Source organism: Brachyhypopomus gauderio, chromosome 6 (genome assembly GCF_052324685.1).
Source record: "Brachyhypopomus gauderio isolate BG-103 chromosome 6, BGAUD_0.2, whole genome shotgun sequence".
Classification (NCBI taxonomy): Eukaryota; Metazoa; Chordata; class Actinopteri; order Gymnotiformes; family Hypopomidae; genus Brachyhypopomus; species Brachyhypopomus gauderio.
The window spans coordinates 13,759,306-13,774,216 of NC_135216.1; the positions used below are offsets into that span (position 1 = coordinate 13,759,306).

General features: G+C 42.4%; 1 protein-coding gene and 1 long non-coding RNA gene across 5 annotated transcripts in view; one reads left to right on the forward strand and one right to left on the reverse strand.

The window, feature by feature from the left end:
- The first annotated feature begins 2,354 nt into the window (after positions 1-2,354).
- Positions 2,355-14,911, forward strand: part of kcnq4 (potassium voltage-gated channel subfamily Q member 4) — a 58,969-nt gene continuing 46,412 nt past the window's right edge. For all 4 annotated transcript variants that reach the window (XR_013131825.1, XM_077008863.1, XM_077008864.1 and 1 more), the window contains exon 1: positions 2,355-3,482. Coding sequence is in view for 3 of the 4 variants with exons in the window: in XM_077008863.1 (XP_076864978.1) it covers positions 3,172-3,482 (311 nt within the window). In the remaining variant the exon portion in view is untranslated. The remainder of the gene's footprint in view (positions 3,483-14,911) is intronic.
- LOC143516231 (uncharacterized) lies at positions 6,097-13,854 on the reverse strand. The gene is made up of 3 exons (XR_013131615.1): positions 13,703-13,854; positions 12,932-13,103; positions 6,097-10,003 (listed from the first exon to the last, which is right to left on the reverse strand). It is a non-coding gene; the product is annotated as an uncharacterized LOC143516231 (long non-coding RNA).

Consider the following 14,911-nt stretch of genomic DNA (forward strand, 5'->3'; position numbering starts at 1 on the left):
ATGATTCCTGAGATAGTAAAACCTCGCATGCTACCAATCTTATTATTGTATAGGCTACATTACATATTAGCCTGGCTGTATGCTAGTTCCTTTGTATAACCACTCTGAATACACGGCTATGTGTTTCATCATGGTGGAGGAGGGTGACTACCACCAGGCAGCTGCATCCTGGCAGCCCTGGTCCCATTTCTGCTCCTGAACTTTAGTCTGACAGCCACAAGGGTCCTGATGTAGAATCTGCAAAAGAGTGCTGTTCTGGAGAGCCAGTTTATTTAGTTTTACGCTCTGCGTGCCAGCCCATGACGGAAGACGGCAGAGTTGTGCCCACTGGCAGGTGAGGGAGGGGCTAAGGTACATAAAGGGCCTTTTCACTTGGAAATTGGGCCTGGCACACTTGTTCACCCCATACTGGACTCTCAAAAGATTTCTTTCACTCACACGGCAGGAGGTGTTCAAGTCTGCCTAGCTTCCTCTGAAATTACCACTTTTTGTTGGATGAGACACCGATGTTTGTATTCGGAGCTAAAATCAAGCGAAAGTGGAAAACATATTTGAATCCTGAAGTCCAGTTCTGGCGTGGTTTGATCTGTCCCCTGACACGAGAGCCAGGAACGCTATCTCAATGTTTTATTTTTATTTATCTGAATTACAACACTGAACTAAATAGGTTTTAGAAGAAAGAGCAGGTAGTGGGTGAGAGTGGGTAACTTCAAAAGCCAAACATGATTTTGGGGTCTGGGAAAGGTGCACATCTGTTGTGAGTCTACTGCAGTTGAGATGCGAGAACACAGGGAGGCCCTGCCAGCACAGCTTATGGGTTTTGAATTCTGATAAATGTCCCCTTGCAGCTGTCTGGTCCTGCCCAGATCTGGCCGGGCTATGAGCGAAGACAGCTGGGGAGGGGCAGGTGGCCGCACGCACAACTTCCCACAATGCTTTGTCCAATTCCATCATTGCTTGGCTTACATGGGAAATTCGTGGATCTTCGTAGATGGTTTAAGAGTTCACATAAATGTGTTAGCTGATCGTGTGTTGGTGTAAAGAGGGATGTTTCCTCTCACACCAGACAGTGACCTTTCCTAACTATTGTGTGTGATCTGGGCTTCCAGGGGGAAGATAGTTGGATCAAGTTGTCGAGATTGAAGAGGCAGTACAGGAGAGGAGATACAGTGTGATGTGTTTGTATAAGTGATGGTAGGTCCTGGGTAGTACAGGAGAGGAGATACAGTGTGATGTGGTTGTATAAGTGATGGTAGGTCCTGGGTAGTACAGGAGAGGAGATACAGTGTGATGTGTTTGTATAAGTGATGGTAGGTCCTGGGTAGTACAGGAGAGGAGATACAGTGTGATGTGTTTGTATAAGTGATGGTAGGTCCTGGGTAGTACAGGAGAGGAGATACAGTGTGATGTGTTTGTATAAGTGATGGTAGGTCCTGGGTGAGTTTAAATCTTTCTAGTGAAACCTACCAAACTAGTATGAGGTACAGGGACTATGGAGACTGTAGGTTTTACAGTGTGACAGAGATACTGTATCTACTTAAAGTGGTCATTCTGGAAGGCTGGGGCTTGCATCTGAACAGAGAAACTAATGTTCTAATGACATGACATATAATGCATCTGTAGTCTAACATACTGCACATGCAATGACGTAGGCCACAGCCATTAGGATGACATGCATAAAATCACATAAAGTAAATGCATTATTTAGACCTATTGATGATGTTCTTTCATTCCACAAACTGATTCTCAACACAGCATAATAAAAGCATATGTTCTTACACTCGGTATGAAGATATTAACTGAATATAAAACTTACTAACAGCAAATTGCTCAAATCACACACAAAATAACATTAAGGCTTCGGGTACACGTTATAAGTATGCATTTCTTTGTCACGTGACGTATGCAGAAACCACTGGCACATGTTTCATAACCCCGTTTGTTCACAGCACTCCAGCCGTTGTAGCACACATTCCCTGCACCTGTTCAAGTGGGATAATCTAGTCCTTGACATAAACAACATGGAATTTTTCGCTCGCCCCCTCCACATGGCTGGTCACGTTTTCATGAAAACACTTTGTCTTTGAATTTCATATAGTATTTCAATATAAAGCATTTGCAAACTATATAATGCTGTTTAAAGTACGAGTCGACTAGGTTTAACAAGATTTTTTTTTATGTGAGAAAATTACCTTAAGACTAATATTCATAATAGTACATGATTACATACTTATTAGTACAATCAAAACATGAAGTAGTGCTGTGGGAAAACAGAAAACACGTTAGTGTTTCCAGTCATCCCTCCCTCCCCTCCTCTTTTTTTTTTTTTTTTCAACAAACCGGTACACTGCTTACAGTGTACGCGTACCACGCTGTCGGATTGTCCAGAGAATCTCAACTTTTGCGGGACTTCACGACATGCCATCGTCTCCTGGGGGGAGTCTTCTGACCAAATGACAGTCTCGCCTTTGAACGAATCCTTCAAGCACCCCTCCACTTCTCCACGAAAGGCTGGAATCGGCGCTGCGCACTGGGAGCGGGCAGGAGAGAAGACTCGAGCATGCCGTTTATTTCTGAGAGATTCAGTGGTGTGATTAGACTGTGCTTGGACCACAATTGAAAGGGATGGTCAGTGTGTATGATGAGTGCGGGGGTGAACTGTTATTAACGCGGCTCCAAAACTTTTGAAAGAATCCTCGCCGGCTGCCCTCCGCGCGTAAATGTTTCACTATGAAGTGCTCACAGTCCCGCTACGATTTAAGATGCCTCACCAAAGTTTTCTGAAATGTTATACCCGTCCGAATGAGAGCCTATTTGCTGCCTATTTAAAATTAAAGAATTCAAATTAAAGGTTTAAAATGCAGGTGCGCTTTAATCAAAGGTCAGAGGCTTGTGAAGAACGTCGGCTATCAACAACGTACCGATAAGTTGGACTTTTGTTTTGGTCAAGTTTTCACGTGCAGCGTATTTATCTTCTTTAGCTGTAGTAACATGTTTTTAGGATTCATAACTGATTTTAACGCACTTTTGTGACTGATCAAATGTCAAGGAAAATTATTTTGTTCTTGCTGGGCAACTCGGCCACAATTCTATAAATCACATCGACAGTTTTTGGGGGATTTTTATTCGCCAAGTTGATGTTTAGGTTAGACCGCCTGGCCGGTTTGTTCTATGACTGTTATGTTGGGTACTCCCTCAAATAACGGCGGTGTGAGAATGCTGGCTCCCCCTGCACCGAATGACGACAGGCGGGTTGAGTTTGTCGCCCTCACGGCTGTTCACACTGAGAGAAGCGAGCCATCCACCCCGGAGCGAGGTCACCCTTCCCACCGGACTGGGCTGCTCGGCACGCCGTTGCCCGCGCCTCCGGGACCGAGGGCGAGCGCCTCTGCCTCCAGCAAACGCTACAGGAAGTTCCAAACCTCCTTGTACAACGTTTTGGAAAGACCGAGAGGATGCGCGTTCATTTACCATGCGTTCATGTGAGTAATCCATATATTCTGATAATCAGCCTTTTGAAATTTAATGTTCTTTCTTTGATTTGTAGAGGGGAATTGATTTTAAAATGACTTAGATGATTAACTGTGTTAAGGAAACTACTGTTGATGTGTTTTTGCCCTAGCAACCGACCTGTTACTTAACTGTGCACCTGTCAAGTTCACACATGGAGTCAGTGACACTTGTAATTGGAATATCCCAGAAATCAGCTAACATTCCTACCTGAGAACAGAACTCTGATAGGTCCAAACCTATGTTTTCTGGCCAAAGCAACTAATTAATTGACTGCCTAACATTTGGGCATATCTGTTTGGAGGGAAATAGAGCCAGGTTCTTCATGTCCCAGAAATAATGCCTGTTCCTTGTGAATTACCTTTTATTATTATCTGTGACCATCACAATGCGCTATATTGTGCTAAGAGGCTAAGCTTAGCTCAAAGTGATTTTTATAAAAATAAAATTACTTTCATAAAATTTCATAAAGTGATTTTGCATGTTATCAGTAGTTGGTGACTAATCCTGTAAGACCCACTGTGCTTGAGCTGCAGTAGAGTAATACTGCTTATATCACGCTTGCCTTCTAAGATTCACTTAGTTTGTACATAAAGTAAATTTTACAATGATTGGCCTTTTTTGGCTTAGAAAATCCCGATTGACTTGAACTCTATGCACTTTTCTCATTCTATCCACCTGGCACAGTTATGAAAGTAGAGTGCTTTAGGTTGTATATCACTCAGCAATTACTGTGCATTTCACTAGTCTATTAGGATCATGTCTGCAGTTAAGAGCATATCAATCCAAGATGGTATAAACAGACTGAGGGGAGGCATGTGTATGAGTGAACGTGGAAGTCTAGTCCAATGCAAACATTTAAATGACATACAGAGTAATGCAACAAAGTAGCTCGTCGTCATCGTGTAGTCAAATCAAATTGCAATGGAGTCTGATGATTATGAGACTGTCATCCACAAAGTAAATGCGTTTCCATGGTAATCCCCTTTGTGATATAAATGGAGTGAGTTTATCAGATTCAAGTCAGTCAACTCAAGTCTTCACTTACTGAGGAATTTGGTTTTTGGTCTCATATGTTGAGCTTGAATTTTTCAACTTTCAGTTAAAGCATTTCAAGTTTGATTGCTAAATTCATTGCTCAAGGAATGCTCATTGCATGTTCAAGGAAAAAGTTGTCATATACAACACGTATTTAATTAAACTTCTCTCTGTCAAATTTAATCAGGCTGAGTGGTAAAATTTTAGTAACTCAGACATATTTCTAGGACATAAATAGATAGTACAGTACTAATGATTAATGAAATCCACAATGTCTCCTGGTTGGCCAGAGTCGTAAAGGTGAAGACTTTTCATATATTGAAGTTTTCTTGAATCAAGAATAAATACATCTGTGTTTAGCTCCAGTAGGTCTCCCACAGAGTGAGTGCTGCTCTGTGTCATTGCTCACTAAAGCGTACTAAATGGTATTGTCCTTTATCCATGAACATAGAGACGTTCTGTCTGTAGTGCTTCACCTACTGAAGGTTAAACAAGCAGTGCTGTCTGTCACCATATATTTACATCAGAGGGAAACCCAAGAAGAGACAACATTCTCCCTCTGTCTCTTCTCTCTCGGTGTCACACGCTCTGTCTCTCTCGCACTCGCACTCATACGTACACAGCAGTACACTAAATGGCCATTACACTCTAATTAATGTCTCTTCATTTTTTTCCCCTCTTAATGAAATGCTTTTAGAGTTGCACTATGTGAGTCAGATGTGGTTCCAAGGTATTTTAAATGTCTTGTGATGACGTGTGTGGTCATGGACATGTTTGAGTTGTAAATCACGCAGGAGTGCGGTGAAGGTGTAAGTGTCACCCTCTCTCGCTCAGCCCACTCTTGCTCACCCCACTCTTACTTACCTCACTCTTACTCACCCCACTCTTAATCATCCTCAAGCACTCCTGGAGTCCTCTGAGGCCATGCTGGTATCACTCGTGTAGTTGTCAAGGTTACTTCCCTTTTAAAGCTCTCATGTTTCCAACCCCAGTCACACTCCTAAGCAGTGCTGGGGATTATGTGTTATGAAATAATATCACTTTCATAATGAACACAATAAAAGAGTGTCACTTTTATATTGTGGTAATTATTATTTGATATTATGACAAGCACCATGTTACTTTCACATGCTATTCTTAATTTCTTACATTTCTAACAGACGTATGTATAATAGTGAGTACTAATATCATTTGGCTGTGGCCGTGTTACAGTGAAGACCAGCGATATTGATGAAACTGAATACTAGAACAGCACTGACATCCATAACAGTATTCTGGTAATGTTCTGTATTATATCTATCCGTTCCTTCTTTATTTTATGCTTTACACTTTATTTATATTACATAATTTGCATTTTACTTGTGACTGCTTTGTAAAAGTAAAAACAGTAGGCTAACAACATGTTATATGGTACAAATAGTAATAGGTACAAAAGTCATCAGTAACACTGTGAACTCCCTTCCATTGTAACATTCTTTATTTCACATATGAAGGTAATAACAAAGTCACATTTTACATTTTGAAAGTTTCTATAAATGCCTGAGCATTTCCACTTTTCACCTGGTATTGCCAAGTATACAAACATCACAACACAGCGATCATCTTATAATCCACAAACATGCATTAACTCAATACTGTCTTTAACTGCTGTGCTAATCAGAATATCCGTTGCACAAATGACATGATTTGTACTTATAATGAACATCTGTGTAGTGGGCATTAGCCCTCTGAGTTTATGCCACATCTGCAGATCTAAAAGCGAGGCCAAGGTAGCAGTCTAACTGAGATCTTATTGTTGCACTGTTGCTGTTGCAAAAAAGACTCCACTTCCCATAATTCTGTGCGTGAAATTCATTTGAACTGAAGAACCTGCATTGGAAAAGGCCTGTCTAAGAATGGACTGCTTGTTTCTGCTGACTCCGTGTATGTGAGTTGCTAAAAGCAGAGCAGGCTGGAAACACCTGCTGATCTTCCCAAAATCCACCAAGTCCTTTATGAACATGATATGCTGCTAAGACACAAGAAGGTTTCAGAAATGTCCTAAGGAAAGGCCTGGTGGCCTGCTAGGAGATCATTAAAGACAAGGTTTTTCTATTGCCCCTGCAGATTTAATACTGCGGCAAGACCTTAACTGTTCCCTGTCTTGTCACAATGAGAAAAACCCTTGGTGACTTCACACGGGGCTTTTCTAGTTCTCCCAGTGTTCCTCACATTACAGTGAATAACAAAGAGGGCAGTTGTGCATTTAGCCAATTTCTCTCCATGAGAAATGAGAAAGCACATGATGAGTACTGTAACACTGGCATTACAGCGGACCACGATGCTCAGTGTGTGTGCACTTCCCCTGATCATAGCTGTAGTGCCCTTGAGTGAGGGCCCTTGAGCAAGTGCCCTTGACCTCAGGCTGCACCACAGGAGGTGCAGTACGCCCATGGGGTGACCTGAAATAAGACTAAGGTGCATGCTGAATAGCAAAAGTGTGAAGAAAAAGCAGTGGGGGGGGTGTGGGGGTCAGCAGTTTTTAATCACAGAATTCTAGTAAATGTAAGTGATATTATTAATGATATTAATTAATTTATTTAGACAGACAAATTACTGCTTATAGTTCCAGTTCAAAAGTCTGGCACATTCAAATTCACCCTAAGATGTGAAAAGTGAATCAAGTAGGTTGTTAGCTCAAGCACCTCTGTACTTCCTCCGCAACTCTGTGGGAACAATCTAAGGCTCAGTCAGCAAAAGGAAAAACCAAGCACAAGTGGCCTTAGGTGAACATAACAATATTTCTGTGTTCCTGTTGGATTTCCATATTTGTTGCACCATTATAGTCATTCCTAAACTTCACACAGTCAGCCACAAATAACCACATGCCAACGACCCGTTCTTCATCTATGAAAGCTCTGCCCACATCACCTGTATTAGAGTAAAAAAATATATAAATAATAAACGCATGCTCCCTTGGTACAAATGTAGCCTTGTAGAGTCTGGAGCTGCATGTGTAGGAAGGCCTTAGTGCTGTCTGTGCTGTTATTGTCGTTAATAATGCATTGTTTGTGCTTTTAAAGACATTACTCAGCAATCACAATTCCGATCGGCATAGGACCCTCTTCTCTTGGGAAGGTCATTGATTTTCTCCAGCGGTGGCAAGTGCACTGTCAGGTCTGGCTTAAGCTTGATATTACCCAGAGATCCTAGGGGCTGTGGACCATGGTCAGGAGAAGCTTTTGGGCCTTGACGTGCAGCCACAGTCAAACTTACTGTTCTGTTGTCTTCATGATCCGCATCTGTCTAACAATGAAGTTAAAGACATGCTCCAGCAAATTCTCCTCATCCAATTTCTGTAGGATTCCAATAAGTAAGACTGACATGGTGTGAATCTGATCGTTCGTCTCTATTGAAATGTACATGACATGTATAAAATGTCAGTGGTATTTGTATTTTTACATTCACTGAAACACGTTCTGAATTCTAAAACAGGAATGGGCCATCCATGTCATCTGTTACTATTATTACTCTTCAATGCCCTGCAGAGAGCAGGACATTTGACCCATGCCTGACCCTGCACACACTCAGGACATTTGACCCATGCCTGACCCTGTACACACTCAGGACATTTTCCAATCTACGTACAGAATTTCCTCAGTGTTTTCTCATCACACCACTCTGTCATATTCGGTATTCTGCTTTTAACTTTTTTATCATGCGATCAGGCATGGCCAGGAGATGGATGCTGTTTATGAAACCATCGGCGTCAACCCTCATTATTTATAAATGGAGAAAGAGATGGACTGCAGCTCCTGTCCACACAGCAGGAGATGATCCACAGCCTGTCAGAAGTAGGCACAGTCCAGGCTGCCGGCTGTCTGCACTAATCAGCCGAGAATATCAGGCCAGTCTGAGAGCTGCTGGCAAGGCTGGTGAATTACAGGTGTGTGGAGGTGATGAATTACAGGTGTGTAGGCTGGTGAATTACAGGTGTGTGTGGAGGTGGTGAATTACAGGTGTGTGGGGGGGTGAATTACAGGTGTGTGGGCTGGTGAATTACAGGTGTGTGGAGGTGGTGAATTACAGGTGTGTGGAGGTGGTGAATTACAGGTGTGTGGGGGGGTGAATTACAGGTGTGTGAGGGTGGTGAATTACAGGTGTGTGGGGGGTGAATTACAGGTGTGTGAGGGGGTGAATTACAGGTGTGTGAGGGTGGTGAATTACAGGTGTGTAGGGGTGGTTAATTACAGGTGTGTGGAGGTGGTGAATTACAGGTGTGTGGGGGGTGAATTACAGGTGTGTGGGGGTGGTCAATTACAGGTGTGTGGGGGTGGTAAATTACAGGTGTGTGGGTGGTGAATTACAGGTGTGTGGGGGTGAATTACAGGTGTGTGCGTGGTGAATTACAGGTGTGAGGGGGTGAATTACAGGTGTGTGGGGGTGGTGAATTACAGGTGTGTGAAGGGGGTGAATTACAGGTGTGTGGGGTGGTGAATTACAGGTGTGTGGGGGTGGTGAATTACAGGTGTGTGGGATGGTGAATTACAGGTATAGGGGTAGTGAATTTCTGATGTGTGGGTGTGGTGGATTTCTGGTGTGGGGATGGTGAATTGCAGGTGTGAGATCATTGTATTACAGTGAATTGTGCAGAAACCACAAACCTGTAAATAAGCGAAAGGTTCATACTATATGCATGTGTGAGTGTAGGGACTCTACAGCTCCACCACGTTCATTAGCCCAGCCAGCACCAGGAGGTCATCTGGTCATCTTTAATCATCTGGGCAAAGGGGATCCAGAGTCTAGAGTTTAAACTTAAACAACTTTAACATGAGCAATGGGAGCTGGTATGGAACAAATATAAGGACTAATTAAGGATATGGGCCATAGATGTATCTGAGCTACCTAATAACTGCCTGAATTTATTCATTTATTTATTTAAATTATTCTGCTAAAATGAGATCAACAAGAAAATAGTCCCACGTCCCTGGATTTTTCATTTTGTTACTATTACCTACTAAACATCCGAAAATATATTTTTCTCCCGGTGTTTGTGTGGTCTTTGTGGACACTTGAGTTTGTGTATATTGATGAGTGAGGAGAATGAGGCGTGTGATAAAGGGAGAAGAGGTGGAAATGAAGCGCTTCATCTTGGTTTACCCCACACGTCAGCGTGTGCCTCTACACTGCTGCTTTTACTGCTCCACAGCAGAGTATCAATTCTGCCCCATTAAAATCCTGCAATAGCCCCTTATTTAGTTATCAGCCATGCCTTTCTCATCAGCTTTACTGAACTATTATCTCTTTCTCTCACATTGTTTTTAATCGGACCCTTCCTCTAGGGTCCGCCGCATTCACCCGAACACATTTCATCTTCTGGCTGACAGATGGCCAGGATGAGGCATGCCCTCAGACTCTGCTGACAACAGGAGGTGACGGTATTCATTTCTGATCCTTGTGAGCACAAGTTTGATTCCTGTAAGAGGAAAGAAGAAGGCGTGTTATCAGTCATCACACCCAACCAAGCTTGCATACGACTTGAAATAGACAGAGCTTCAGATCCAGGCTTCAGAGCTTCAGATCCAGGCTTCAGAGCTTGAGATCCAGACTTCAGAGCTTGAGATCCAAGCGTCAGAGCTTGAGATCCAAGCGTCAGAGCTTGAGATCCAGGCGTCAGAGCTTCAGATCCAGGCATCAGAGCTTCAGATCCAGCCTTCAGACCACTCCTGCCTCCCGCTGGTTATGGATAGAGGTTTTGACTCGTTTCATTATGTGCTGTTATAACAGGCGCAGCATTACAGGCTGCCCTTTGACAGACCTTCTTTTTCCACAAGGGAGTGGGGAAAATAAGTATTTAGTCAGTCACCAATTGTGCAAGTTCTCCCACTTAAAAAGATGAGAGAGGCCGGTAATTGACATCATAGGTAGACCTCAACTAGACAAAATGTGAAAAAAAATTGAGAAAATCATTTTGTCTGACTTTTAAAGAATTTATTTTGCAAATAATGGTGGAAAATAAGTATTTGGTCAATAACAAAAGTTCATCTCAATACTTTGTTGTATATCCTCTGTTGGCAATGACAGAGGTCAAACGTTTTCTGTAAGTCTTCACAAGGTTGGCACACACTGTTGCTGGTATGTTGGCCCATTCCTCCATGCAGATCTCCTCTAGAGCAGTGATGTTTTGGGGCTGTCGGCGGGCAACACGGACTTTTAACTCCCTCCAAAGGTTTTCGATGGGGTTGAGATCGGGAGACTGGCTAGGCCACTCCAGGACTTTGAAATGTTTCTTACAAAGCCACTTCTTTGTTGCCCTGGCAGTGTGCATGGGATCATTGTCATGCTGAAAGACCCAGCCACGTTTCATCTTCATTGCCCTTGCTGATGGAAGGAGGTTTGCACCCAAAATCTCACAATACATGGCCCCATTCATTCTTTCATGTACACGGACCAGTTGTCCTGGACCCTTTGCAGAGAAACAGCCCCAAAGCATGATGTTGCCACACCCATGCTTCACAGTTGGTATGGTGTTCTTTGGATGCAACTCAGCATTCACTGTCCTCCAAACACAATGAGTTGTGTTTTTACCAAATAGTTCTACTTTGGTTTCATCTGACCATATGACATTCTCCCAATACTCTTCTGGAACATCCAAATGCTCTCTAGCAAACTTCAGACGTGCATGGATATGGACTGGCTTAAGCAGGGGGACACGTCTGGCACTGCAAGATCTGAGTCCCTGGCGTCGTAGTGTGTTGCTGATGGTAGCCTTAGTAACGTTGGTCCCAGCTTTCTGCAGGTCATTCACTAGATCCCCCCTTGTGGTTCTGGGATTTTTCCTCACCGTTCTTGTGATCATTTTGACCCCACGGGCTGAGATCTTGCGTGGAGCCCCAGATCGAGGGAGATTAGTAGTGGTCTTGTAGGTCTTCCATTTTCTGATTATTGCTCCCACAGTAGATTTCTTCACACCAACCTGTTTGCCTATTGTAGATTCAGTCTTCCCAGCCTGGTGCAGGTCTACAATTCGCTTTCTGGTGTCCTCCGACAGCTCTTTCGTCTTCACCATAGTGGAGTTTGGAGTGTGACTGTTTGAGGTTGTGGGCAGGTGTCTTTTATACTGTTAACGACTTCAAACAGGTGCCATTAATACAGGTAATGAGTGGGGGAAAGAGGAGCCTCTTAAAAAAGAAGTTACAGGTCTGTGACAGCCAGAAATCTTGCTTGTTTGTAGGTGACCAAATACTTATTTTCCACCATTATTTGCAAATAAATTCTTTAAAAGTCAGACAAAACGATTTTCTCAATTTTTTTCACATTTTGTCTCTCATAGTTGAGGTCTACCTATGATGTCAATTACAGGCCTCTCTCATCTTTTTAAGTGGGAGAACTTGCACAATTGGTGACTGACTAAATACTTATTTTCCCCTCTGTACATAAGAGAGCTGACATCTAATTGAGCAATAAAATGAGATTAGTGTCTGAGTAATTAGATTGTGTTAAAGATGAGCAGATGATTTGGTGGGATTGAGGTAACCTGCTCCTGTATCTGAGGCTGTCTGGGCAGAAGAGCATTGTGGCCTGTTAAATGATCACACCCAGACTCTCCAGAGATGTTTTCTCACATGAGAGTGATTAGATGGTTACTGCATATTGTGCAATATTTTATGTTTCTTAATACTATTGTAAGAAAATGCCCGTTGGATGTCTGGGTTTATGCATGATACTTAAGTACAAGTACAATAATATTACTTAAAAAGTAAGAAAGTAAAAGTAAGAAAGTATATGTTAAAAACACTTCTCAAATAGTGAGTTACTTCACTGAATGTCATTTAATAAAACCAGGTGATTTGTTTTGTCCCACAAATTAACATATGTGGACCTCAGAGTTTTAAGTATGCTTGTCTCAGACGTTTTTAAGTATATATTACTCATTCATAAATAAGGCTGTTATTACACTTAACATATGTTAACTCTTGGACAAGTGTATGAGTTTTGCCTATATTTGGCATTGGAAACGTCCCTCATTGGTGTCCAGCAATATCTCCACTTTCCTTGGTACTGATTTTCATATTTTACATAATTATATGCAAGTATAATGCACTTTGTAGTCATGTCTGCTAAATACCATGCATGTGGATGTAAACATAATGGGAAAACATACCAACCAAACAAAAAAATAAGACAGAAAACTGAAAACATATTTGGATTCAGCATTTAAGATACATAAGAAACAAGAATTTTGCTTTAGATCTTTGCTTGTTTTATGTTTAAGCTACATGAGCTTTTTGGGCTGATCCAGTTCGATATTCTTCATCATGCATATTGTAAACTAGCTTTGCAACGTTATACTCAAACCTGGATGAAACCTGTGATAAATGCCAATAGGACAAGGCCGACTTACCTCACGTTTTGGGATTTTGCCTCAAACTCACAGACTTCCCTTGAAGTCCCTTGAGTTGAACCTCCAGATGGATATGAGGTGGCCATGTTTGGGGTCACGGGAGACATTATCTTCTTAACCAGAAAGAAGGAAGGATGTCCTTGCCTTTGCCCTGTTGCTATTCTATATAATTCTAAGAGGGACAGTTAAAAAATTCTACAAAAAACGGAAACATTTCCTCAAGCATATTTTAGTATTATGTGACCTGTTCTCCCTCAAAACGTGGACAGACAACATAAGGCTTGTATTCTACGGGCAACACCAGGTTTTAACAGATGAGATCGTCAGGGAAGAGTTGGTGACACTATGTTCAGATATGTTGTTGCATTGCTTATGCTATGTAGCCATCATTTTATATCAAAATATCAATCGGATTACAACACTTTATTTTTGCATTAGTAATGCACATTAGGAGATCGCGCCCACATCATTTGCACACATGTAAGCCTTAAAAGGATATATTGCTAGCTAGCTACTTCTCATAAACTTGATCCCTTTCATTCCACACACAAAATCCTGCCTTGCCTGTTTGCTATTCGGTTTGTTAGACTACTGTTAAACAGTTATCTAACTTACTGAAGCACAACAGTGGCTTAGCGGTGGTCTAGCAGTTGTCCTCTGTGATATGACTTTAAACACAGCTCCAACAATTCTAATTCATTAGTGCTGTCCTCAGAATAACACAAACATGTACACAAGGAGTACACATAACACATCTGTGCTCAAAAATACCTTTGCTGGTGAACTGTTGCTTGTGAAGTGTTGCCTTGCCAGAAAGCTTATTGCGAACTTATCGGATAGGACTAAAAGGGCTAAAACTCTTGGGTTGCCTTGGTGCTACCCTCCAGACTAGCTTGAATATTTAGAAAAAAATCATAAAAAAAAAAAAAAGTACAGTAACTTAATCAGTTTTTCTCTGCTGTTGGCAGTCATTTACAGGAAAGGCTGGGAAGGACTGGCAGGTCCTTACACCCTGAGCCCTGTTCTCTTCCTGTCCTTTACGTGCTCTGTGGGCGAAGACTTAGGCACTGGCATTTATTATGTGACTAAACAGTGGGGAGCTTTTTGCCTCTGTTTATTTGCACTGGCCTCCTGGCAACATCTCACTGTGGTTCCCCTGTATAGGAATTCCCACACCTCCGATGGCACGATGGCATATGAGGAAGGTTTGGCAGCCCAGCAGGGAGTGACACAGCGCTTTGTCCTTGTTACAGAGTGCTGGTAAAGTCCTGATGAGAGGTGATGCGACGGGATTAATTTCTCCTTTCCGGGCAGAAACGTTTCCCCTCAGGACGGCCTGTCTCGCTCACATTATACAGTGTCTGGTTTTAAGTTTCCAGAATAAAGACAAGCCGAAGCCATTGCCACACTCATCCTCACTATGGGTATTCTTCCAAAATGCAGTCCCAGGCTCACCCGCTTGTGTCTGTGGAGTCTCTGTGTTAATGGTGTTGTCTTGCTTCATCACCATGATGAATTGCACTATTAATCCAAAAGATACATAAAGACTGGTTAAGTCAGTGTTTGCTAAGGCCCCCGTGCTTAAGAGATATTCTTGTGGAATAAAGGCCACCATGTGGAAATCTCCAAGTCTTACTTTGTGAAATGACACTCATAGGTTCAAAGAGGCTGTAATGCTATTGCTGTCATGATCCCGTCATGATGGTGGGGCCTGAATTGCAATTGTCTCCGGTGGGGTTCACCCATACCACTAGCTGCCACAGGCCGTAATACAACCCACGCTGGTGTTGACACTCACTTAATCTGCACTAATCTTTGTTTATATAAGGTTATTTTTGAGACCAGCTCAGCTGGGCATGAACAATCTAAGTTTATTTTAAGTGGATGGAGCCATCAGGTTGCCCTGGGTCACATTTCACAGTGAAAGCCAGGTTTCTCCTCTACCCCCACCCCCCCATACCAAAGGCCAGTGACACTCTA